The following is a 27,734-nucleotide window of genomic DNA, read 5'->3' as shown; positions in this document are numbered from 1 at the left end:
GCTGGCCAGAAGGGGAGGGCGGGGGCTCGCTCGCTCGCTCTTCTCTCGCGCGCGCTTGGGAAAATGTTACGCAGGTTCTAAAATGGAACGTTAGCGGCGGCGTGATTGAGCTCTGGAGTTGGAGGGGGGGGCGGCGGAGTAAGTAAGAGCGAGACCAAACAGCGATAGCCGGCGCGCAGTTGGATACTTCCCCTCAATCTGCGAGCAGCCGCTGCCTCCGCCACCTCCTTCTTCCTCCCTGTATGGAGCTTTCCGCTATTGGGGAGCAGGTGTTTGCTGTGGAGAGCATCAGGAAGAAGCGCGTAAGAAAGGTGGGTTGCTGCTGCTGCCGCCTCGTCCCTGCGCCGACTTCGCATTTATTCTGCAGCAGGGCTATAAACGGCGTTTTAACGGAGGAAAAATCTGGAAGGCGGGATATTTTTTCCATTGCTAAGCCTCCTCTTGGGACCTTTGATTGCAAGCCGTTATTCTAGCGGTAGCTGCTCTTGCTCCGCAAAAAAAAAACACCGCGCGGTACAGCGAGAGTGAAGTGGAGTACCTCATCCTCTCGCCCCCCGATTTGTACACACGCCGTAGTGCGAGTAGGGGGGCGTGGCGGAACTTCTCGTTTTCCCGCCGGCAGGGGGCGCCAGGGAAGCCCAAGAGAGGGCTGACTCGCAAGAGTGCAGAGAAATGATGGTTGTTGCACGTTTATCACGTGGTGATGTGCCTGTTGGAATGTGAACAAGGGTTGTTGCAGCGGTCCCCAGTGCGGCGCTAGGTCCTCTTTACTCGTGTGCAAAATGTCTTGAGTTGAATAGAGACCTCACTCACCTCCACACAAAGTAACGGATATATCTTGGATTGCAAATTTAGGGTTGCTGCAGAGCGGGAGTGTTAGAGTAGGGTAGACGTTTCTGCTAGAGGAAGACTAAATATGTCAAAATGGGTAGACGTCATATTTAAAAAAAAAACTCTGCCTCTCGGATTGGATCATTTTCTTGCTTCCCACGTTTTTGCTCTGTAGTCATAAAGTATCCTGATGAACAGAGAAATTGGAATTGTGTGTCTTGGAAGAAGGTTAGCTATTTTCAGCAGCTTTAGTGAAATTTGAGATTGCTGTAAGATGATCTGAACATGATTATTGTTTCATTTTTTGTTTCATTTTTATCAAGTTGTTTAGGCCATAAACATTCATCATTGCCTGCATGATTTAACTGCCTTTCAGAGGTAATTTGTGCTGATCAATGAGCTTCTTTGACGTGGGAAAAATGTCAGATTATTGTACGAGTTGAGGATTGCAAGACTATATCATCCTTTTTTTAAAACAAATATAGATTTTTTTAAATAAATTGAAGCACAATATTAGTAATTTTAGGAGAGAATTCACTCAACAGTTTATCAAGTGCTTCCTAATAAACTGGAAAATAAGTATATTAGTTCAACGCTTTTATTGCCTCATACTTACTTGCTAAAAAAAACACCTATGCTGATGGCCTTCTGTTGTGGTGGGCACCACTTCCCTCCTTACTTCCCATCAACTAAATACAAGCAATCATATGTGCCTTTTTCTTCGTGATTTCTTGTGTTCAGTTGATGGAAGTAAGGAGTAGGCTGGCGTTCTGTACTGTGAACCAATGAGTGTGTGCTTATAGATGGGGAGGAGGCTGAGAACCTTGTGCAGCAATTCTAGCAATTATCTGCACTACCTTAGATAATCTGAGAAACATCCTGTAGCCCAGTGTTTAGACTATTGCATAAGACCCCTAATTAATTATACTGTAATCTGCTATAAGCAGAGCTCCTGTATGATGTACCAGAAGCCCTTGCAGGCAAAGGGATGAAAGTAGCAAGGTGATCAAATCAGTCATCCTATCTAGCAGGCAGCATTTTTTTCTTCCCAATTTCTAAACATTCCTTCTTAATCCTGTATAGATGGGTTGGTTTGTTGCTCTTGTGGTGCTTTGCAGTTTCTTTTATGTGCCCTGGGAAGCCTTTGGATATGCCTTCAGGGCAAGCCCAGGAATTGCAGCTCAGAGTGTGAAGAGGTTTAATTATAAATGCAGAGAAATGGGCAAATTGAAGGGTGCTGTTTGTTAGAATATTTTATAGGTATGTTTTTGTGAGGCTTGATGGCACTGTTGATTTTACTTCCTTTCCTTTCTCTTTTTCTATAGGGTAAGGTGGAATATCTGGTGAAATGGAAAGGATGGCCCCCCAAGTAAGTTCGGATTATATTTGAAAGGATTTGTAACCATGATCTGTCTTGTGTTTTATTCCCCCCCCCCCCCCCCCCGTTGGCCTCAGCTTCAAGAAAAGGATCTCCTTAGGTTTCCCTAATTGATTCTTTTGAACTGAGTTCAATGGATATGTTTTATTTTTTTTAAAAAAAAAAACTTTTCTTGGGGTATTGTGGAAAATAGTTCAAGAATAGAAGTCCACCGTCCCAAATAAAAATAAGAGGTTATAACTGGAGTAATTATGTAAAAAAATGTTCTTGAAGATAATATGGGGGCCAAATGGAACAGGTAAGGAGCAGATTGTGATTTTGCTAGTTGAACAATAAATAAAAATTTGCTTGTCACCCGTCCGTTATTTGAGGTGGTTGTAATAAGTGGACATTGGCAGAGAGTGACAAAGAAAAGAGAAGCAGATCCACTTATTGTGTGTGATATGGAGAATAGCAGAGGTATCTTTTGTACTTTTTAGAAAAGTTTCTATTTAAATGACCGAAAACTGCTGTAGAAATGAGCTGGGTTCTCAATGTTGTTCACCAGAATGTGTATATATGTATCTTTCACAAGATGGTAATTTGGTCAGTGCCCAATTTTATTTTAGCCGTAGATATCTGGCAACATAATGCCTTTGTCTTTCTAATTCAAATAAAATAGAATCAGGCACATTATTTATTCCTAGAATGTAAAGTATATAACAGTGATGGCTAATCTTTTCCAGACTGAGTGCCCAAAGTGCATGCGTGCCCAAACTCCCAAAATGCAATCCATGCACGCCCTCCGTGCATGCCCCCTCGTGCATGCACGTGTGAGCCCCTGCATACACATGCAGCCCCCTGCACAGGCCCCACCCCCACACATGCATGCACAGCCCCCCACAGGCACGTCAGAGACTCGAAGACCAGCTGGCCAGCAGGAGGCACGTGCGCATGCGTGGCGGAGCTGAACTGGGGTGATGGCGCAGATTCCCACAGAGAGGGCGCTGCATGCCATCTCTGGCATGTGTGCCATAGATTCGCCATTACAGGTATATAACATCCATTCAGATAACATTGTATTGCTTAAGCATCTACAAGATAGTTGCTTGGTGTTTCTAGCGATGTTGTGCTTTCCAAGAGTTAATTCTATTTCAACAGGCAGAGTAGTAATCTGTTATGCAATATGGTGTAGTCTAACGCAAGTATGTAAAAAATCAAGTATGTTAAAAAAAAGTATTCCTGTTAATCCAAGCCATAGGGACATCTTCATTATTCTACCAAAATAAATTATATTGTAAATATAATTTACATATTTCATTGGAAGTTAAAATGGGCCAAATGTCAGTGATTGGCAGAATTGATTTTAGATTCTATATGGCACAGCTTTATTGATGAAGCATGTGTTAGTTATTTTGAAGTAAACGGGAACTTCTGTGTTTAGAAACTTTGCTGCTCAAAGTTGGATTTTGGTTCCCTAATCTCACATCACTACTGAACACAGCTATAGGCAAATCATCTGCCAGGATATTACTGGCTTCCTGCTAATCCTGGAGTTCAGATTCTGAATGGGCATCAGATCTTGAACAGAAAGTAAAATACCCAAATTATACTCTGTGTTATCAGTACTAATAGTGTTTCTTAGTGTAATGATGGATGTATTCAATAGGTTTCTCATCACGTGTTGGGATTATGTCTCTCTGGAATTTTAGCCTCTCTTTAAATATCAGACTGAAATTTGGTTTAATTTGGTGCATCATAGAGACTACTTTGAAGAAAAGTTTACTCTATTATTTCTTAATTTATAATATTCCTCCACTACATCAGAAATATTTCTGAATTTTACAGTTTCAGGAAGCAGCAAAAACCCACCTCACTGCATCCTTTGCTGTATTCTCTTTTCATTCCTATTCACTTTAATAAAATACACCCCAAATAGTTTAGAGTCTTTTAGCTATTCTGCTGGGGGGGGGGACCCCTGAAATGGCTATTAGAACTGCCAGAATCAATTGGAAATTAGCCTTAAAACTAATCATTGATTTTTGCTAGAAACACTCTTACATCTCAGAGTTTGTTTTTCCTTTTTTGATACAGGTCTTTGAACATTAAAAATGCATTGTTCTGGGCTCTATTCTTGATTAATTTTATGAAGGAATTAATTTCTGATGGTACCTATCAATGTCTACGGTATTTCATTCTGTGAGATAGGAGGCAAATGGCTGCAGATCAATAATTTTTGGCTGGTGGTTTTTTTTTTTTTTTTTTTTACTCTTTCCTCTCCTCCCCATAGCTCCAAAATATAATTTGTGGGCCTCTCTGAAAGTTGCCTTCATGCCCCACCCATCAGAGCCAAGAGCCAAGAATTTGGTTACAGCTCTGAGTCAGCTGCGAGCTTGTTTACAACTTGAGTTAGAAGCAGGGAGGGGGGGAGGAGGAGGGAAGTGATCATATGACTTGTATTTTCCAGAATGCCTGGTCTGCAGTTCTGCTGCAGTCTTGTCCTTTCTGTTTGTGTGGTGGTGGTGGCGGTGTTATGCGTTTGTCTTGTGTGGCGAAGTGCACTCTGTTCCTATATGCAGTGTTTTCTTACTGCAGTCAAGCAAGAAACTGAACTGCAGAGGAACGGGCAACACCCATAGGATATTTATTAAAAATTCTGATCTAAGATTCCCTCCCAAATGCCCAGTGCTGCCTCCCTTTTCCTCTCTCTTAGCTTGCTCTTTTTTTCACCAATTAAAAGTGCTGCCAAAATCTCCCCCAGCAGAAAGGAAGGCAACAAAATTAACATTTGTTCAAGTGGCATTTTTGGGTTTAATCACTTTTCATTGTGGACATTGGCACAAAGGAGGGACGGGGTGGGGGGTGGGGGAGAAGGGATTTTAAAAGGCTGGATTAAAAGTGGGAACAGAATATAAATGAATTAAAACGAAGCTGAATATGTTAACTATTTTTAACCTTGTCTTTCTCCTGTGAGCAGAATCTGAAAGGCATCTTTTAAAGTAAATGTATTGACTTAGTATCGTATCTCTTTCCCTCAGCCTCAAGGCAGGTAAAACAGTTTTCTTGCTGCATTTGTCTTCTAGTCAGACATGTGTAAAACTTGCTATTTTTCTATTTCACATCATTGGCAATGAGCTGGAATATTTTATTTCATAATATGATTTTCCACCATCCAGTTTAGGAATAAATTCACAAATAAAGGAAAGAATCTGCTTAATATTCTCCAAGATTGGAATTTGAACCAATATCAGACTGTAGACAATCTAAAGCCCTGAAATTTATTTCCTAAATCTAGGAGCTCCTTGCCATTGGCCAGGCTGGCTAGGATTAATGGGAATTGGAGAGCCAAGTATCTGAAGAGCAAAGGATTATATTCCTGGAGATTACCTTTCCAATGTTACAAGAGCACTCAGTAGCTTCAGTAGCCTTGAGAATTGACACCCATAGGAGCTGGAGCTCCTGATGGAGTTACCTTTGTTGGTAGGTCAAAACTGGAGAGGGAAACCTAAGAAAATTCCCCAAAGGATGTTCTGCAGATGCTAGAAAATAATATGACAAAAACAACTGCTTAGGAGAAAAAACAGCTCAAAATTAAATATGGAAAAAGGCAACAGCAAAATAGTTCTGCATTGGTGCCAAGAAAACAATGTGACGTTGGTTGAAATATTTAATTATGAGTCTCATCACCTTTCCATTCCAGTCAAAAATACTCCTTTAAGTATTAGAAAAAATGTTAAACACTCAAACCACATTTGGAAGAGATGATGAAACCAACCTGAAAGAATCATTATTTTCAAAGACACACAGTTGTATAAGAACTTGAGATGCATGAACCGGGGAAAGAGAAATTGTCAAAACTGAAATGAAGCATACTAAACAGGATGTTTCAGATCTAAATGAATTCAGGCGGTCCTGATAACACGGTATAATTTTAGGCCATGTAGCAAAGATTACAAAATAGAGTCTATTTTGTAATCTTTGCTACATGGCCTAAAATTATATTATATTATTTAATAGACCATTGGTCCATACATGCTGGAACAAAGCCCAATTAGAAAAATTGCATCTATTACAATTAGTGGCTGTACAATAAATATCAATGTTCTATCAAATATGTGAGTATTATAGATGCAATGGTAGAAATCTGGAATCAAAGGAAGAGTTGGATTGGGTAAATAAAGTACTGTAAGAGATAAATCAGTATGTTTCAAAAGGGATTAGCAGTGCTAATACCAAAGCAACATAAACATAGGCTTTATAACTAGACATCAGTAAATACACAATATCAAAGTCAAATCAACTATATAATAAGAAACAGATGATGGAGAAGTGCAGTTTAGGCAGCCGGGACACTTCCAGGTACAGATTATGGAAACCAGGAATAATTGGTATCAAATGTACAGGGCAAGCCTAGACAAATGAAGAGCACAAATACGCCAACAATATTGGACCTGAATAATATAGAGCTAGACTGTAAAATGAGTATGAGAGCCAATTTAGCGCAATGGTTAAGACTTCAGGGTAGGAATTGGGAGACAGTGAGTTCTAATTCTGCTGGCCCAAAACCATCTGGGTGACCTTGACCAAGCCATTTTCTCTCAGCTCTAGGAAGTAGGTAATGGCAGACTACTTTTGAAAAACTTTGCAAAGAAAACTGCAGAACTTAGTTTTCAAGAATTGGAATGAATGAGTAGAAGAAGAAAAATGAACAGGATTCAGTGTATTTATCTAAAAGAAAATCTGGGAAAAAGATGCTGAAAAACAATTCTGTAGTTCATGCTACACTGTGGATATTATAAAGGCTAACTGATATGACAGAGTACATGATTATTATTCTGTGAAACTTTTTCAGTGAACAAGAAGCTATTGTAAAAACTGGATTTGTAAAAGACTACTTCAGGATAGGAAAGGAAATGAAACAAAGATGCATATTGTCTCTGTAGGCATTGTAAGAGAGAATAGACGGAATCAAAATATTGAGTCAAAACAGTACAATTTGAGTTATGCAGATAACCACTTTGTTAGCTGAAAACTTATATCAACTTGGAAGAGCTTACTATGAAAGTAGAAGTTTAAAAAATATGAAATCTGGGTTAAATATTAAGAGCACAGTAAATCCTGAGTTTAATGAGCCATTTCGGTGGAAAAGGCATTATATTAAATCTATATGTCATTAAATCTGAATTTACATCACTGGCATTAATTTATGTTTGGATTAAATTGTATAAATAATGTCACTTGAGTAATTAAGTTATTATGCAAATAACATCATGGGGACAAATCACATAATTTATATTAGTCACCCAGATTATATCAGATACAGTAGATTGTGCCCATTATTTCATGGAGGTATTTGGAAGAAAAAATTGTCTGTCTTTCTAAAACAGGGGTGTCAAACTCAAGGCCCGTGGATCCAGCCCACGGGGTGTTTAGATCTGGCCCATGAGATTACCCTGAAAACAGCAAAGGACTGGCCCGCAGTGCCTCTGCCAGCGAAAACGGAGCTTTGTTTTCACTGGCAGTGGGTTGCAGGAGGCCGCCACAGTTGAAAACGGAGCTCGCAACGGCTGCAGGTGGACCTCCCGAGTTTTGTTTTCACCGGCACAGGGTTGCAGGATGCTATCACAACTGAAAACAGAGCTCGGGAGCCCATTTTCACTTGCAGAGTGCTTGGGTGACCACATGCACCCCCGACATGAGTGATGTTGAGCTGGCCATGCCCCCCCCCTCGCCACGCCCCCCCCCAGGTCAAACAGAACCCTGATGCGGCCCTCAATAAAAATGAGTTTGACACCCCTGCACTAAAGCAAAACGAGGACTTAATATAATACCAACAAGCATTGTTAGTGAACTTTCAGTTGATGTAAAGAAACGATAGTGATAAATGATGGTTACTTTTCTTGGGCTTAATAATGAATAAAGATGAGAAATTGAAGATTTTTATATAGCAAAAAGCTTTGATAAGGCTATGAATAATGGGAATGCATTTATGACAAAAAGATCAAAATAATAAAACTTATATTGGTAATATATGGCGCTATAGGCTGGACACTGAATAGTGAGAGAAAGAAAATAGATGTCTTTGAATTATGGATCAGGATACTGTTATAATAACAAGAAGAACCAGTCAATTTTGAAACAATTGAAGATTGAGATTATGTTCAGTAGGGAGAAATTTTCATACTCTGCAAATGTGACATCTGCAGATGATGATCCAGAATAAAGTTGGGCCACTCTCTCATTCTCAGTCCAACTTGCCTCAAGTTATTGTTGTGGAGAAAATAGGAAGAGAAAAGAATCTTAGATATTTTCACCACCTTGAATTATTTCTACAAATAAAGGCAGGGTAAATTTTTTTTAAAAAAATAGAAGAGAAAGACAACAAATAAAATGAGTAGACAGAATTAAAGAAATTACAGAATTGTTATTTCATTAGAAATCCCAACAGGTATTAAATTAAGCTTAATACAAAAGAAGCCAGAAAGGTATTTGAAAATCAAAATTGAATAGAGCTCACATTTCCCCCCTCGATTCAACTTTTGCTTATCCCCTTAACTTCCTCATTTCAATAATCTTATGTAGGTGTTTGAAGGAGTCATTTTAGATTGTTATTAAACTCAAGAATAAAATCCTCAAGTAGATTCTTATCATTTCACTATCTTATCCTCCTTTGTAAGATAATTTTATTTTATTTATTTATTATTAATTAATTACTTTTATATGCAACCCTTCTTGCTGTCTAAAGTGACTTTGGGCAGCTTATAAATCATGATATTTGGTGGTAAAATTATACATATTGCTGAGAAATTAGAATATGTTGTTATTTTATAATGCTAATATCTGAATCCATCCATGGACTGAATAATGTAGGTGTATTAAATTCATAAATTCAAATTTTCTTCTATTTTTTTTATTGAAAATTTTTGGTAGAATATATCAATTTTCTCATCCAACCTAGACTGATTTTTATTTTGATATTGTATGTTCATGAACATATCCAATAATTAATTGAATTAGAAATTGAAATTTTCCTAGATCATGGCCCATTTCATCTGTTGTTATTAAATTCTTCATATACAGATCCAAAGTGCATGTTACAATATAAATTTGCCTTTTTTCCACTCACCTTATTAGAAATGCAGTCTAGAAGTACAACTGACCCAGAAATAAATTCTTAGTTAGTCATGGATATATTTCTTAGTAGGTTTATGATTGCAGATGAAATGTCGAACACATTCAATAAATTGATTTTAGGCTGTATCAGTCTATACCTTAATCCTAGAATTAAAAACATGCTTTCTAAAATTATCAAGAGAAAAAGGGTTGGAGATGGATATATTAGAGCCTGATGGTGCAATCAGAGCCATGGTGGTGCAGTGGTTAGAATGCAGTATTGCAGGCTAATTCTCCTGGCTACCAGCAGTTCGATTCTCACCGGCTCAAGGTTGACTCAGCCTTCCATCCTTCCAAGGTCGGTAAAATGAAGTACCAGATTTGGGGGGGGGGGGCAATATGTTGACTCTGTAAACTGCTTGGAGAGGGCTGTAAAGCACTATGGAGCAGTATATAAGTAACTGCTATTGCTATACTCTGGACCAAAGTGACATTGTAGTTCTAACCATACAAAGATTTATCCACACTCCTCTGGAGATTGCTAGAGAATACAGTATAATTATCAGCAGGGTGTATGTTGTATTTTTAAGGATGAGAATCAGATGACACATTAGATGTGTACACATACAGTATACCATTCCCATGGCTATAGACGCGGAGATCTGTAAACATTGGTTTTCATCTAATATGCAGTAGAATTGCTTTTCTCCTGTTTTCCTCTCACATGTGCTCTGTAGTGTTTTTCCGAGCAAATATGGCAGGCTGGGAAGAAATTTCTTTTCCTTAGCACACTCAAATATGATCTTCCATCTTCAGGGGCCAATGAAATGCAATACGTATAATATGAACACTTATTTATGTAATGGTTTGCAATAGTAATATGGAAACGCTATCTTCCTAGTACTGCCTTTCTTTCTGTAAGCAGAGAAGAAACCAGTATCTTACTCATGTCCAAATGTGTAGCGCCAAATACCTTGGTTCTAAGGTGTTGATTTTTAGAAAAAGCATTCTATTATCTTTTACCCAATTGAATAACTTTCCTTAGGTAGCGTGTAAAGTAGCATATTTTTGGAGTATAAGGTGCACCGGAGTATAGGACACACCAAGACTTTGAAGATGCAATTTTTAAAAAAAGTTTTTGCACTCTGCAGACCTCCCCAAAACAGCCCGTTTTCAGCAAAAATGGGCCCATTTTTTTTCAAAAAAAAGGGCATGAATAGCCTTTAAGAGGCTTGTAGAGTGCTCCTGGGGGCTGGGGGAGGCAAAATTGAGCAAAAAATGGCCTGTTTTTCGCTCATTTCTGCCCTTCCCAGCCCCCAGGAACACTCTATAAGCCTCCTAAAGGCTATGCATGGCCATTTTTGTGAAGTTGCCGGGTTTCTGGAAGCAAACAAATGCTGTATTCAGTGTATAAAACGCACCCAGATTTTCACCCTCTTTTTTTGAGGGAAAAGGGTGAGTCTTATACTCCGAAAAATGTGGTACATTTTATGGCAAACTGAAGGGGCATCTTAGTAATTAATTTTTATTCCTAGAACTGTTTCTTGACAATTTGGACATTCTGGGTTAGGAGAAGCTGCATAAATCAAAAAGTCATTTTTAACATTACCTTTGTTTGGACCAAATACGGAATGAAGACCCTTAAATATAGGCAATGCTTCTGATTTCAGCAAGTTTCTACTTATTGAAGTACACCTCTGCCTATGCATTTTCAGAAGCCTAAGATGCTGAGTTCTGAATCTGAAATTAAATGTGGTTATTCAACAGCTGGACTGCAGCCTTCCTCTAAGGAGGAACTGGTGAGCTAAGAACCAGCAGCATAGATAAGTTGTATCACACTGAGCAACTACCTCCCAGTTTTAAGGCTGTTATGAAGAAAATGATCAATTTGTTTTTATTTAAAAAGGCCTAGAATTTAAAATCAATCCTTCCCTCCCCCCTCTCTCTCCTCCCCTTCCCTCCCTCCCTTTTCCTCTCCCTCTTTTCCCTCTCCCTCCCTCCCTGGTATATATGCGCGCGCGCGCGCACACACACTGATTTCTCTCTGTATATGACCATCTGCAGTGAAGCAACTAATCTAGAAGAAGTTTAGATGAGATAATAGACATAGATAATGTCTATGAACTTCTGCGATGAGCAAGTTCATGAATATGGGGTTAAGTATCTGAAGAATTGAAATGTATTGCTATATTTGAAATGAATTTACATTGCCAGCTCCAGAAGGATTGCTGGTGGTTTACAGAAATCTGAAATATAAATTGCTACATAATATACATTACTGTTTCTGCATAGCTGGCCTCTAGTAAACAGGTTTTTTTAAAATGTTCCATATTGATTAAAAATTATGGGAAGAGCTCTGTTTTAACTTTCTCCAAAAGATTGTTTTGGTGAGGGTGCTATTCAGGTCTTTGAAATTAAGCTGTTCATAATATTATAAGGCATGTCTTGAAAAACATCATCCTCTCCTTTGATCTCAGATGAGAGACACTCTCAGGTTCCCTATTAAGGTTAACAAGCTGGACAAATGTTTCTCAACCTCCGCAAGTTTATGCTTTGTGGACTTCAACTCCATATGGCTGGGGAATTCTGAGAGTTAAGGTCTACATAGCTTAAACTTGCTGGGGTTGAGAAACACCAAAGTAGACACATAATTTCTCCCTGATGTAGGAATTCCTATAAAAACGTACATGTTAAGATTTTAAATGCTTAATAGGTTAAAACTAACGCTTTGAATGACTTCAGAAGCCAAAAGCCTGTGCATTGACTTTAGAACCAGTGTTACGTGACACTATCACACTCCAAAAGTTAGACTACAGTTTCCTTTGTGGTTAATGGTTGTCCAAATCTGATGGATTATGTTTGAATCCAGAAAATCTGAAATGTCATAGGTTTTTCACTCTGGCTCTAAATAGGGTTTGAGATCAAAAATAATCTGGATGACTGATACAAAAATTTAATGTAAACAAGGTGAAATTGCAGACCACTGGCAATATGGCTGCTCATTTTTGTCCATAATATGCCATGTGCCTGGCATATTATGAATTGAGGCTGGCCTGATTGTGTATAGTACAAAAATTGAAGTACTGTGCATATTGCCTTGAGGAAAGGAGAAAATTTAAGTGAAACGAATACTCTTTGGTTTGATCTGGTAACAACAATTACTTGGAAAGACTTTTACCAGTTTTGATTAATTTTTCTGGGGTTTTTGCTAATATACTATACTTGAGATTGTGTTTGAAGAATGTTTGTAATATCAAGTGTCCAAAAAAGTAGTTGAAAGATAATCTGTGAGACTTTTTGAGTCATGAACTATACTTAATATTTTGAGAAAGTCATCCAAAATGGATGTGCCATGTCACATGGCGGTCTGCTACAGAGCTCCGTAGACCCTCGGGGCTCTTTAAGGGAGCAGGGGTGCTGCTGCCCCTCTTTCCACCATGGGGGGGCCATGGTGTCCTGCAAGAGCTACCCTGGATCTTGCTACGACCCAAGTGGGGGTCCCCCAGGGTAGCGTGACGATAGAAAAGCTTGGGAAGTGAGCCGGTGAACAGCTGAGGGGAGAAGCCATTCGAGACGCCGTTTGAAATCGACGGAGCGCGCCGGAGAGCGCTTTGTGAAACCGGAGGAGAGCTGAGGAGTGCTTGAGTGCTTGAATGGCTGCGCAAGGCTCGGGAAGGCTGGAAATGGCTGCTGAAGCGTGTGGGAACACGTTGGGAACGCCGAACGCAAGGCTCGGGAAGGCTGGGAATGGCTGCTGTAGCGTGTGGGAACGCGCTGGGAACGCCGTACGCCGAATTCCCCGGCCTGCTATTGACCATGCAAACTGTGGGACGCGCAGAAACTATGGAGGCTGAAAAGGAAGGCCCGAGGCTGGTAGGAGTGGCGATGGGTTTTGGAATGGTGGTTTTTTGGGTGTTAAGAACAATGATGCAGGCCATGATAAGATACCGATGGCCTGGTAGGATGAGGGCTATGACGCAGGAGGCTATTCAGAGACTGGGGGGGGCTTGAACCATCTACCCCCCTGCTGATTATTTATTACAACTTGTCCCTGCTTCCATTTGTGTGTGCCCTGGAGGACGTTCCCCCTTTCCTCTGTGACCCTATTGCCTGACTGACCATCTCCCCCTACCCATCATCAACAACAATAACAACAGTTTAACCACCCTCGCCACCCATCATTGTCCAGCATTGTCCAGCATTGTTTATTATTGACCATCATCGACCATCTACTAACCCCCACCATTGTCCATCATTGACCATACTACCCCCACCGATTGTCTGTCATCTGACCAGCCTACTACCATCACCCCCCCCACCCAGGATTGGACAATTCTTTTTACACTGGAGCCCGGCCTTTTCAACTTCTTCAAACTATACTGGATCATGGTACTCGGCTGGAACATCCACAGCACAGTTCCTAGGCCCTGGCAAATCTCTCTTTAACATCATATGTACTTAAGAGCAGACCTCATCCTACTGCGGGAGTCCCCCCTCTCGCAGGTGTGGCCCTCCGCCCTTTCGAGGGCCCACCTTGATGACGGATTTATTAATCTCGAGAGGTGGAGGAAGCGGAGACTTAGGGGTTTTTTAGTTGACTGTTTTTTAAAATTTTGTAGGGGTTCTGGGGTGGGGGGGTTGGAGGGTCAGGTCAGGAGCGAGGACAGAGCCAGGTCGCCAGGTGTGGTCACGAGCAGAGGGAGTGGAAGGGAGGAGGAGGGGGAGGATGTCGTTCCGGTGCAGGGCCTCTTGATTCCAACGGTCGTAGGGAGGGGCAGATACGAGGACAGATCAAAAACTCGCAGTCGGTTGGGAGACCGTGGGTGCTGGTTACACCCGGTCGTTTGTACCAACCCCCGCGTTCTAGGTGGTCAGGAGCTCCAGGCCCAGGGCCTGAGGCTGTTGTTATGCAATGCGAGGTCCGTCGTTAATAAGGCCCCCCTCATTCACGATCTAATTTTGGAGGGGGAGCCGGACCTCGCGGGAATAACGGAGACCTGGCTGGGCCACGAGGGAGGTTTACCCCTCGTGGAAATGTGCCCGCCAGGTTATCGAGCATTTCACCAGCCCCGGGCCCAGGGAAGGGGCGGTGGGGTAGCAGTGATTATTCGGGAGGACTTAGAGCCGAGGGAGTCCACTGTGCCACAAACGTCTGGCTGTGAATCCCTTGTTGTGAAATGGGGCCCTGGGAGACAGTTGGGCCTGCTGATAGTATACCTGGCTCCTCGCTATACATCAGCGGCCCTGCCCGAACTCCTCGAGCTGGTCGCATCGGTGGCGGTTGAGACCCCCAAACTTTTAGTGATGGGGGACTTTAACCTGCCATCGGTGGGAGGAGCATCTGAGGGGGTTCGGGAGTTCATGGCCTCCATGACAGCCATGGACCTGACTCAATTGATTCAGGGCCCGACACACGAGGGAGGTCACACCTTGGACCTTGTTTTTGTCTCTGGCCAGTGGCTGAGTGATCTGGGAGGAGGAGACTTAACCATCACTCCGCTGTCATGGTCAGACCACTCACTCCTCCGACTTGACTTCCCTGGAGCTACCCCCCGCTGCGGGGAGGCGGAACCGGAAAATACTAGATGGTTCCGCCCCAGGCGCCTGATGGAACCAGATAGGTTCCAGATGGAGCTTGGGCCACCTCCTGTAGCCCTGACCCGCCCTCGGGTAGAGGACCTGGTGGTCGCGTGGAACAACGCGACTACCGGGGCCTTGAACCGGGTGGCGCCTTTGCGGCCTCTCCGGTGACAACGATCCACGCTGGCCCCTTGGTTCACCGAGGAGCTAAGGGTGATGAAGCGCCGCAAGAGATGCCTAGAGAGTCGTTGGAGATCCTCCCGTTCCGAATTTGACCGAACACAGGTACGAGCCCATTTCAGGACGTACCTTGTGGCATTGAGAGCGGCCAAACGTCAATGTTGTGCCGCTCTCATTGCATCTGCGGAGAACCGCCCTGCCGCCCTGTTTCGGGTGTCCCGCTCCCTTCTGTTTCAGAGGCTGCGGGAGGCCCCTTTACAGGGTAGGGCAGAGGAATTTGGGAAATACCTGCAGGATAAAATCGCTCAAATCCGGAAGGATTGGGTCCCTTTCAGTGGCCCAGTGGAGACGTCCGTGGCGAGTCTTGAGAAACCAACCTGGGAAGAGTTTGATTTGGTTGCCATCGAGGATTTGGACAGAGTGCGTGGACGACTGCGACCTACCACATGTTTGCTGGACCCGTGTCCCTCCTGGCTTGTACTGGCATCCTGGGAGGTTACACGCGACTGGCTCCTGGGCCTAGTGAACGCTTCGCTGGGCGAGGGGTCTCTTCCAGCCGCCTTGAAAGAGGCGGTGCTGAGACCCTTGCTCAAGAAGCCTTCCCTGGACCCTATGGAGCTGGCCAATTATCGTCCTGTCTCCAACCTTCCCTTTTTGGCGAAGGTTGTAGAGAGTGTGGTGGCTTATCAGTTTCCACGACATCTGGAGGAAAATGATTATCTAGACCCGCGCCAGTCCGGCTTTCGCCCTGGACACAGCACGGAGACGGCCTTGGTCGCGTTGGTGGATGATCTCTGGAGGGCCAGAGATAGGGGTTGTTCCTCTATCCTGGTCCTATTAGATCTCTCGGCGGCTTTTGATACCATCGACCATGGTATCCTGTTGCACCGACTGGAGGGGTTGGGGGTCGGGGGCACCGTTCTACGGTGGTTCGACTCCTACCTTTCCGGCCGGACGCAACGTGTGTTGACAGGGGAGCAGAGGTCGACTCTAAGCCCCCTTATTTGTGGGGTGCCGCAGGGGTCGGTCCTCTCGCCGCTCCTGTTCAACACATATATGAAGCCGCTGGGTGAGATCATCCGTGGTTTTGGGGTGGGATATCATCTGTACGCTGATGATACTCAGCTGTACATTTCCACCCCAACGAAGCCGTCGAAGTGATGTCCCGGTGTGTGGAAGCCGTACGGGTCTGGATGGATGACAACCGACTCAGGCTCAACCCTTCCAAGACAGAGTGGCTGTGGCTTCCGGCCCCCCGGTTCAACCAGTTAATTCCATCTCTGGCCATCGGGGGCGTACAACTTGCCCCGGTGGAGCGGGTGTGCAATTTGGGCGTCCTCCTGGATGCCCGGCTGTCCATGGATGACCATGTGACGGCCATGGCAAGGGGGGCGTTCCACCAGGTTCGCCTGGTGCGCCAATTGCGCCCCCTATTGGACCGGGATGCCTTGCGCACAGTCACTCATGTGCTGGTGACGTCTCGCCTGGACTACTGCAACGCTCTCTACATGGGGCTTCCCTTGCAATGCACTCGGAGACTACAGTTGGTCCAGAACGCGGCCGCGCGGGTAATTATGGGGAGTACAAGGTACTCCCATGTGACACCTTTCCTGCGCGAGCTGCACTGGCTCCCTGTGGTCTACCGGGTGCGTTTCAAGGTCTTGATAACGATCTTTAAAGCGCTCCATGGCTCAGGACCTAGATACCTGCGGGATCGTATCCTGCCCCATACATCCCTGCGACCAATCCACTCACACAGAGAGGGACTCCTCCAGGTGCCGTCCGCCAGACAATGTCGGGGGGCGGTGTCTAGGAGCAGAGCCTTCTCTGTAGCGGGCCCAGCCCTGTGGAATGACCTTCCCCCCGGATATTAGGACTACCTCTGACCTCCGCGCCTTTCGGATAAAGCTCAAGACCCACCTATTCCAAATAGCTGGCCTGGCTCAACCATAGTTCGTTCACTCTGCTCCTGACGGGTTTTTTTAATTTTAATTCTGGGGTTTTTAGATTTTACTGTGTTTTAATTGTCTCTATTTATCTGCCTCCCTTCTCCATGTCCATGTACATGTATTTGTTTATTGTGTATGTGTTGTCTATTTTATATTTTATGTGTTTTCTTGTACGCCGCCCCGAGTCCTTCAGGAGAGGGTGCGGCTAAGAAATAAATTTTATTATTATTTATTATTATTCTTATTACATGCATGGGTGGGACTGGTTTTCCTTTATTATTTTTATTTCCCCCATTTGAGGGTGGTAATGATTTATCCCTTTCCTTTTCAAATTGTGTAAAGCCCATTTTAAGGATTATACTGTTGGCTTTAACTTTTTCTACACCATATATTTTCAGCACTCATATCACAGAATTTTGAAAAAGCAGTCTGATGCTATACAAATGTACCCTGAGGCTAAATGACTTACAGGTCCACAATCTGCTTGGTCTTAATTTTAGAGAATTTCAGTTTTTGTATCATCAGCTTATGTACATTTATAGATGGTTTTCATCTATTCTATTTATTCAGATTGAATTTGGTTATTTTAAAGCTTTTAAGTCGTGTGAATCAGGGAGGTCTCCTTCTTTTACATTATTTGACAATCTGAATTATTTTCAAGGTCCTCTGTGGCCACATACTTTCTTCTGTAGAGGCATCATGTTTATGGACCATTCTGCAAAGGACTTTTATTAAATTCCCCCTATCTCCATCGCTTTATATTTAAGATAAAGTTGGGGGGGGGGGGCTTTGAGATATTCATTGTGCTGTTATGTTTTGTTCTAATTTAGTAGAGGAAATTTATTTTGGTGATAAGATAATTTGGTGGAAATATGCACTGAATTGGAGAAGTTGATGTACTACAAGTAATCCTCAGGTTATGAAGGCAATTAGGAACAGGAATTCTGTTACGAAGCTTGGTTAGCGATGGCAATTCCAGCAGATCCAGTTGCCATTGTTAAATGGAAACTTCATGTGATTGAAACTTTTGACTTCCTGCCAGCTTCCCCATTGACTTCACTTGCTGACAGGGAAAGTTGGAAATTACGATCATGCAACCATATCTTACTGCAATTTTGCAATTGTGAGCTGGGTGTAAGTGCTTAGATTGTGATCACATTCCTGCAGTGATATTGCGACAGCTGGAACGCCAAAGACCTGTCATACGTCAGTGCTATTGTAACTTTGATCACTGAATAAATGATCATAACCTGAGGACTACCTGTAGTCTTACTATAATTAGTCCTCGCCTTACAACAGTTCATTTAATGACCATACAGCACTGAAAAAAATGACTAAATGACCATTTTTCACACTTACAATCGTTGCAGTATCCCCATCATCTCATGATCACAATTCAGATGCTTGGCAACTGACTCATATTTCTGATGGTTGCAACGTCCCGGGGGTCATGTAATCCCCCTTTTGCAACCTTCTGACAAGCAAAGTCAATAGGGAAGGAAGATTCACTTAACAGCCGTGATTCTAACTTAACAACTGCAGTGATTCACTTAACAACTGTGGTAAGAAAGAGGCAAAACTCCCTTAATGTTGCTTAGCAACATAAATTTGGGACTCCGTTATGGTTATAAATTGTGGACTACCTGTAATATGTATTCTTTTTAAAGTGGCTTAATTATGTTCAATGTTTTAACTGTCCCTCTATGAATCTATATGGAATTAAAAAGTTCTATACTCCTCAGCATTATGTTCAGAGTTTTACACTTCGTATCAATAAAAATAGCGTTATATTTCATACCGGTTAATGCAGGCAAGAAAAACTGTTTATAAAAGATAAACTTCTTCCTGCTTACTATCACTGTAAAGAAAGTTTGTCTGGGTGGAAACACTATTTTTTCCTGGGTACTTTATGTAGGAGAACCTAATTGACTTTGGCTTCTCTTGAAAATTTAATCCCAAGGCTTTGGCCTAGATTGAGTGCATTGAAAAAAATAATCCATGTAATCAATCCATATCCATGTAGGTACCAGAGATTAATTTCAATCAAAGGGAAATCTTACAAGTGAATTAAGTTATTTAATGTAGCCCATGAATGGGAAGTTTATTTTATTTTTGTTTCAAGAGATCAGTTTTACTAGATCCGTTCCATGTTTTAAAAGAAAAACATTTTAGAAGTATAAAGTAAAGCTTTAAGTACTTATTTATTTCAGAACTCCATGTAATTAATAAGGAGATAATAGAATGTAGATCATTTGAACAAAACTCCCAAATTTACCCAAAATGTTTTGATTGATTTCTCTAACTTTTCTCTTAGGTACAGCACATGGGAACCTGAGGAACATATTCTTGACCCTCGTCTGGTGATGGCTTATGAAGAAAAGTAAGAACATTTCTTTTTTTCACTTTGGAAAAATTAAACCAAAACCTCTGGCTTTTCTGGGAAAGAGGTTGCAGCACTAGCTATACCAGTGTTTCCCAATTTTGAGCAACTTTAAGAGGTCTGAACTTCAACTCTCAGAATTTCCCAGCCAATATATATAGACTAAAACCATTTCTCTCAGTTCATCTAGGCAAAGTAAAGTCACACCCTCAGCTAAAATATGAACTTCCTGGTGTGGCTTAGAACAAAGGGTTCCCCAAAGTGTTTTGGAAGTGAAAAGCTTCCAAAAGATCAACTGTAATTAAGAAATATAATAAACGCAAATCATACTACTGATGAGTTCTTCAGCTTGCAAGTTTTTATATACGAGATGCAGAATACCATATTTTTGGGAGTATAAGACGCACCTTTTTCCCTCAAAAAAGAGGTTGAAAATCTGGGTGTGTCTTATAGACAGAATACAGCATTTTTTGCCACCCAAAACCCTCCCCCCCCCCATCACCAAAATGGCAGTGCATAGCTTGTAGGAGGCTTTCAGTGAGCTCCTGGCTCCAAAAAAACAGGCCCATTTTTGCGAAAAACGAACCATTTTTTGCTTGTTTTTGCCCCAGCTCCCAGAAGCACTCTACAAGCCTCCTAAGGGCTATTTGTGCCCCTTTTTTGAAAAAAGGGCCAGTTTTTGCAAAAAATGGGCCATTTTTTGGAGGTTTGCAGAGTGCTAAAACTTTTATTTTTTTATTTGCCTCTTCAAAACCTTGGTGTGTCTTATACTCCGGTGCGTCTTATACTCCCAAAAATATGGTAGATAGCAAGATAAAAACAGTCAGTGGCATCCATACATCATTTTGCCTAGAGTATTCATTTCTTATGAGAATGTCAATTTGCTATGTTTTGGCCGTGTTGGCTGGGAATTCTGGAATCTGTAGTACAACACATCTGAAGGGCACTGGATTGAAGAATGCTAATGTACTAGCCAACCTTTTTGTTGAAAGCACTTTTAGCTTTATTTAAATTGTTGACAAAGGAGGATCATTTTGTGTGTATGTTTAAGTAACCCTTTTTAGTTGATAATGAATGATCAGTTGTATTAAATCTGGAGAAAATTAGTGGCTATAATTACCAACCCAATTTGCATGAAATCCCGTCTTTAATTTGATCTGCACTTGAATCAGCATTTCCTTAGAAGTATGTGTCAGTAATGTTAAGGAAGATCTCTGTACAAAAGGCTTTGTGGATTTGTGCTGTTTCAACAAACAAAACTGATAGGCATTTTCTGCCTCTTTAGGGAAGAAAGAGAGCGTGCCTCAGGTTACAGAAAGCGAGGTCCCAAACCTAAGCGCCTGTTGCTGCAGGTAATATTTTAGATTTACTAAATGTTGATGCCTATTCCTAAATCCCAGTATTGATGTTGTAGTTCAGCCTCTCCCAGTTTTGAATTCCCAGGCGCCCTGGGCTAGAGAGAAAGCTCTGCTAGTCTTTATCGCAGCAAAAGCAACAGAATCCTTTGGTATCTGATATAATATGCATTAGGACATCACATGATTCTTAGAGGTAGATATTACTAGATTCTTTCAGTATCAACTAACATATTGAGGGAAGATAGGAGCTGTAGTCCAGCAATTTCTCGGGATATCTAACCTTCCTTTTCTCTCTCACCATATATTTTAACCAAATACATTGTGAAAGGAAAATTAATTTTCAGAATTACATCTTAACTAAAAAAAAATACTTTGCCCATAGCTCAGAGCAATTTTATATATATCATTGGTGACATTGTCCGATGGAAGCTTTTGCTCTTTAATGCAGATATACCATATTTTTCAGAGTATAAGCACCTTTTTCCCCTTAAACGAGAGTGAAAATTTGGGTGCGCCTTATACACCAAATGTAGACCTCCCCACTCACCAGCCCCCACCCTTTGGCCTCTGCCTCCCAGCAATTTACCTCCTTGCAGCAAACTGAGAAAATGGGGCTTGCGGAGGTGGCAATAGGTTATGCAATCCCTGCAGCCTGAAACAGCTGATCATCAGGAAGCAGGTGCTTAAACTGAAATTGGAAGTGAAACTTGCTGTTTGCTGCAAGGAGGCAAATTGCTGGGAGGCAGAGCCAGATGTTTTTCTTGTAATCAGGCTAAATTGAAACAGGCTGTTTGCTGTAAGGAGGTAAGTCAATAACTATAAATGCCTATAGCAGTGATGGCGAATCGTTTTTTGGCTCACGTGCCATAAGGGGGAAGTGCAAGGGGGAACGTGTGCGGGTGTGCCGCACCCATAATACAATGCGCGACCCCCCAATGTGCATGCGCGCATGAGAGGCGTGCCCCCCCCCACATTTTTACATGCTTTTTTCGCACTCCCCAGGCTCCAGAGGCTTTATAGGGGCCTGGGGAGGGCGAAAACAGCCTCCCAGAAGCCCTCCGGAGGCTTCAGGGATCTTCAGGAGGCTTCCCTGAAGCCTCCGGAAGACTAAAAACAACCCTGCGAGCAAACCGGAAGTCACTTCTGGTTTGCTCGTAGGGGAGGTTTAGGCCCTCCGGAGGCTTCAGGGACCTTTAGGAGGCTTCCCTGAAGCCTTCGGAGGACTAAAAACAACTCTACGAGCAAACCAAGAGTCCAGTTTGCTCGTAGGGCCTGAAGGTCCCTGAAGCCTCTGGAGGGCTTAAGCCAGCCCTACGAGCAAACCGGAAGTCCATTCCTGAACTTCCTGTTTGCCCATAGGGCCGTTTTTTTCCGCTCCGGAGGCTTCAGGAGCTTCCCTGGAGGGCCTCGAGGGGGGGTGGGGAAGCTCTTTTCACCCTCTCCAGGCTCCTACAAAGCCTCTGGAGCCTGGGGAGGGCGAAAAATGGCTTTAAAAAAGGTTCGCCATCCTGGGCCTATAGAATGTTCAAATTATTAGACTTATTTTTTAAAGACTGCTTTATTAGTGTTCTAGACAATAAAATGAAGAAGCTTTTTAAAATAAATGCATGATCTGAAGAGGCCCAGTGCTGTTGTATTTTCTTTTAATTAGCAGAGAAAAATGTATACTTCCAGAAAGCCACATCAAATTTAACAGCATCTGTACAAGTATAGTCTGAAATGTAACACCACAAACAGTGTATATCTTCTGTACTGTTTGAGGGTAGGAGGCAAATTGCTAGAAGGCAGATTTTTTTCCCCCTTGTTTTCCTCCCCAAAAGCTAGGTGCGTCTTATACTCCAGAGTGTCTTATACTCCAGAGTGTCTTATACTCCGAAAAATATGGTACTTTAATGTTTTACTCATGAAATAAGCTCATGTAGAGCTTATGAAATGTCCTCACTGAATTATGGACCATTTGGCTGAGTAGAATTTGGGCAGGGCACTGGTAGAACCTAGACTTTTTGCGAGTTGTGGCTTGTGTGAACCAAGCAGCATCACAGACCTCTTGAGCTGAGTGTGCTTTTCTTCATTTTCAGAGACTATATAGCATGGACCTGAGGAGTGCCCACAAAGGGAAAGAGAAACTCTGCTTTTCTCTATCCCGGAGGTTTGGGGGAGGAGGAAACAACTTGGCAGGGGCCAAGGGAGGGCAGACAGAACTGTCTGAGAAGAGTGGGGGAGCGGTCCTGCCCTTTCCTCTTCGGAAACAGAGCAAGAACCAGAAGTACCTACGCCTTTCACGGAAGAAGTTCACCCGCATGTCAAGCCTGGAGAATCGGAATCGTCGCCGAGAGTTCTTTTTGAAGGAGCCTGTGGTCCTGGAGGACAGGCAGCCACCCACTGACTGGGATGATGCAACACAACCTGCTAGCAAGGAAGGTAAGCCTGGAAGTATCCCCAGCTCTGCCCATACCAACTTCATCTTGCTGGGCGGCTTGTGGTTTTTCTCCTAAACTGAAGCATTCTGGGTATATAAATGGGGACGGAATCTTTAATTTGCCATTCATACCTCTCAGGCACACAAAGTTCTTTGGCAGCTTGAGCTAAAAGAGTCATTCCAAACCAAATTCAGTCAGCAATTGTTCGAAGTTATGACAGAACTGAAGAAATGGTAGCTGTGATTGGTCCTCAAGAGTTCTGACTGTTGCAGTAACACCACTCCTAGAAAGTCAATAGGGAAGCTGGCAGGGAAGGTTGCAAGTTGCTGGGGTAAGTCTTCCCCACCCGTGCATTCTTCCTCAGCCCCTCTGTCCTTGTGCTGCCACTCACGCACCCTTGCAGCCCTGCTCACCCTCTCCAACCCTCACCACACCTCTCAGGCACCCTCGCCATTCCATTCTTATGAACCCCCTTGCTCCCACTCCCACCTGGCAGTAACCACTTACCTACCTGCTGGCTTGGGATTTGCAACTTCCTGCTGGATTCCCCACTGACTTTGGTTGTGAGAAGCCAACAGGATTCGGTTAGCAATGGTAACCGAGATGTCAGGGATTGTTGTCACTAAGTGATGTAGTTGTACTTCACAACTGCTTCGCTTTGCAACAGAAAGTCTGGTCCCATTTGCCATTGTATGTCAAGGACTGACAATAGTGTGGAGCCGTGGGCCTTTTAAATCCAAGCATCAGGTCAACAAGGTTCGTTGGACTGATGGAAAGCCAGTTGCTTGCTAGGTCAGGTGGTGTTTGTAGAGTAGCCTTGCAGCTGTTGCCAACAGATACCATAGGAGGGAATGCTTTTTCCTACGGATGGTTCAAGCTGCACCTTTGGTAGGAGCTCTTAACACCATCTTGCATATTCTGTCTAAAATATTTCTAATATGACAGACAATCTTCTTTGCTGGTTCTTTAATATATGTTCCAAAAGCTATTCCCTTTTCTCATAAAGATTAGTAAGTCACGTTCGAAGAAAACTAAAAGTAAACGTTGAGGTATTTACGCTGCCGACCGAATGTCCTCAAAAACTTTGGACGGTAATTCCCATATCCCAGCCAGCATGTCCAGCACATCTGAAGAGCTCCAGGCTGAAATAATTGGATCAGCACTTCTGAAAACTATAGGTTTATGCTTGTGAGGAAGCAAGAATGTTATAAATAGTTCGTTCAAAGTTTTAGTGTAGGTATATATGAATTTTACTGTTTGTTAATAAGATATTTTATATTTGGGCAGTTTTGTGTTTATGTTTACATTACCTTCTATACAAAGTATGAAACAACTGAGTGTCTGGTGTATAAACTCCCAGTGAAGCTATTGTATGGATATAATTTTGATTTCATATGAAATATTCACATCGGGGACCTGGATTATTTGCCAAGATAACATGCTATATACTGTATATATTATGAGTGAAGCAGAGTTGCTTTCTGGGTATTGTCATTTGATTGGTTGTGCTTAAAAGCACACATACCAGCTTAAATTACTTCACCAGGTATCATCCACAAAATGCAAAGCCTGCATTCATATCCATAGGAAATGTATTTCTGAAATTGTACTAACTTTAGAATTTACTAAAAGGCAAAGTCTCCTTTGAGCATTCTTTTTCTTGGCAACTTTGTGGGAAAGGTTTGGCATTATTTTCTTCTCGGGCATTTATTCAATTTCTCGGGAGTGGTTTACAGTCCTGTCTTTTAAGGTCTCCTATTCAAGTGCCTTTAAGAACTGATCCTAAGCTCAGTCAAGTTCTGCTATGTGTTGTCAACTATTTTAACTCAAGAGCTTAATGTTTTATACTGTGTATATAATGTAGGTAGACCAGTGGTGTATGATATCATGTATTTGGGCAGAGCTGGGGTTTGGTTTGAGGGCGGGATAACATAAGGGATGCCACTTGGATGGGATGGGCCCAAGAAATTTGGGGTAGTTATAGAAATAGAATCTTAGGTGGAATAGACCCCAGTCAAATATCCACTGAGAAGCCAATATGCACTCCTTTTAAAAGGTGCATATTCTTATTCTGTCCCCAGGTAAAATTGAACGGTGCAATATGGATAAAGAACAGAATATAAGAACTTTCCTCTTCTCTTATTTTTATTGTATAAAGACCAACAAGAGAAGCCTAGAGAACACATTGTAAATTCAATTTGCTGTGTGGCTGTGAAGAGGAATATGTTTAATTCCTATGCCTTTGCGATTAACCCTCAAAAAGAAAACATTTTATGAGTTTTGTAAAGAGTAATAAACAGTCTTCCTTCATGTGCAATTGCTGTTTTCTTGTAGTAAGTATCAATGAAAGACTGTGGAAAATATCCCTGTGGTATTTAGTTTCACAGTATAAATACAATTGGAGTGAAAGTACTTTGCTAGTGCATCGGTGGATTGGGGAGAAGGTATGTGGGATCTGAATTCAGTTGTACAATATTCCCTTTTAAAGTCTTGGAGATTCTCTGGGGAGAGATAAGTGCTAATGTAATTGATTGCATTGATTGGAATTGCTGGAATTATAGCAGTATTTGCATAATTACGTATTTGTTGTATCTGTGCAGGCATGTTGTTTAGCCTTTTGTACTTGTATTTATACAATACAATACAATAGTAGAGTTGGAAGGGACCTTGGAGGTCTTCTAGTCCAACCCCCTGCCTAGGCAGGAAACCCTATACCGTTTCAGACAGATGGCTACCCAACATCTTCTTAAAGACTTCCAGTGTTGGGGCATTCACAACTTCTGGAGGCAAGCTGTTCCACTGATTAATTGTTCTAACTGTCAGGAAGTTTCTCCTCAGTTCTAAGTTGCTTCTCTCCTTGAAGCAATTGTGTTCTTGCTTTTTCTCCTTGCTTCTCTCCTTGAATGTGATTGTGTTCTTGCTACCTTTCCCTTCCTAGAGTTATGTGTTCTACAAGAGTTGGTCTGTTTCATGAGCAGGCATGATCTTTGATACCTGGGGGGGGGGGGGTGTCCCCTTTGTTCCTCCTCATCAACATTTATTTTTCTGCCTTCTCCCTTTTCCACAGTGGGCCCAGAGGCAGCAGAAGGGCCTTTTTCCTGGAGCCCTGCATTGCCCCCAAATGAAGTGACAGTTACAGATATCACCGCAAACTCCATTACCGTGACTTTCAGAGAAGCTCAGATGGCAGAAGGCTTCTTCCGAGACCGGAGCATCCAGTTCTAAATCTACTGTTTGTTAACTTTTCTGTCTCTCTCTTGGTCTTTCCTCATTAAGGGGATTTTTGAGTTTGAGTTATTCCTGCATTCCCAATCAGGTTTCATTACAATTTCAATGATACTATTTAGAAAAAGAGAATGCAGGGGAAAAACATCCCTTTACAAATGTTTACAGAGCAGTTTAATTTTTTGGACAAATGATCTTGCTGATATTCTTTTCAGTTATATTCACTTTTCAAATACACAAAGCGAAGGTAAAGCAGTGTGAGGATTACCTGTGCTTTCCCCCCTTCATTTGTTACTATAGATAGAAAAAAGAGTGTATAGATATATTACTTGTCTGTTGTTGCTCTGTCTGTCTGGGAAACTGAAGCTTTTTTCACTGGCAAAGATACTTATTCATGGTGCATTGTGGAAAAATGTCGATTTCTTAGTTATGGCATATACCTTCTGCACTCAAAAGTTAAGGGCTCAGTGTCTGAAATAGGAAAGAGGCCAAATATAAATATCCATGACCTCTTCCAAGTTAAGTGGACTTCTCTAGGTCAAACTGCTTCCCTCCAGGTGCATCTATAAAAACATTACCCCCTTTTTTCTTTGGGGTGTCTGCCTTTCAGTTCTTAATGCTTTTTCATTTACTAGTACTGTTGATGATGGGACTTGCTGCCATCCACAGCGCTTCCATAGATGCTATAATTTAGAGAAGCAACTTCAGCTGGTATACTGGCTTTCAGGTTTGGGCTTCCAAAGAATTGTGTTGATTTTTTCCTTGCTTGTGGTTTATTAGTAACAGGAGCATAAGAAAAAGGCATTGCTACAATCAGGCATACCTGTATAAGAGAAGCCTAGCTTGTTACTTATTTGATGAGATAAGCCCAGTAGTTTTTATGGTCTTTTCCATGGAAGCCTGCAGCTTTTCAGCAGAATATGAATTCCTCAATAGTTATCATGGCAACCCTCCAGTATGTAGTCATAAACATGTTTCCATGTGTCCTTGAGTATGAAGATGGCTTGGATGGAATTGTTGCACATCCCAAAAATTCTGATTTACTTCAGATGCCTTTGTAATATGCAATAGGGGGGCTTAATTTCTAATTAGATATATAGTGAGTTCTTGATATATGAAATTTGAATTGCTTATTGGAAACTCAAGCTTATATCCATTTACAGGTTTGTAGATGGATGTAGAGAGTGGACATGCTTTAGCATACATGCATTGTTGATTTCTGGTACACCAAACATAGCCTAAGAAGAAAAGATAGAACCAGTTTTCTAAAATAAAAAATTGAGCCCAAGAACTTTGCTCCTTCAATTAGTTTTATATATGTTTCTTGTTCCCTATGCAGTT

At 42.1% G+C, this 27,734-nt stretch overlaps 1 protein-coding gene across 1 annotated transcript; it reads left to right on the top strand.

Annotated features, from left to right (window-relative positions):
* On the top strand, positions 1-27,734 carry CBX7 (chromobox 7). Its single transcript, XM_081958547.1, has 6 exons — positions 1-311; positions 2,157-2,200; positions 19,325-19,390; positions 20,676-20,742; positions 22,827-23,169; positions 26,236-27,734. The coding sequence occupies exons 1-6, from the start codon at positions 243-245 to the stop codon at positions 26,391-26,393; spliced, it is 747 nt and encodes a 248-aa protein (XP_081814673.1). The 5' UTR covers positions 1-242; the 3' UTR covers positions 26,394-27,734.

The sequence above is a fragment of the Natrix helvetica genome, assembly GCF_964273705.1.
Source record: "Natrix helvetica genome assembly, chromosome: 6".
Lineage (NCBI taxonomy): Eukaryota > Metazoa > Chordata > Lepidosauria > Squamata > Natricidae > Natrix > Natrix helvetica.
Note: the sequence above shows the minus strand (reverse complement) of the source record. Positions and strands in the feature narration are given on the sequence as shown.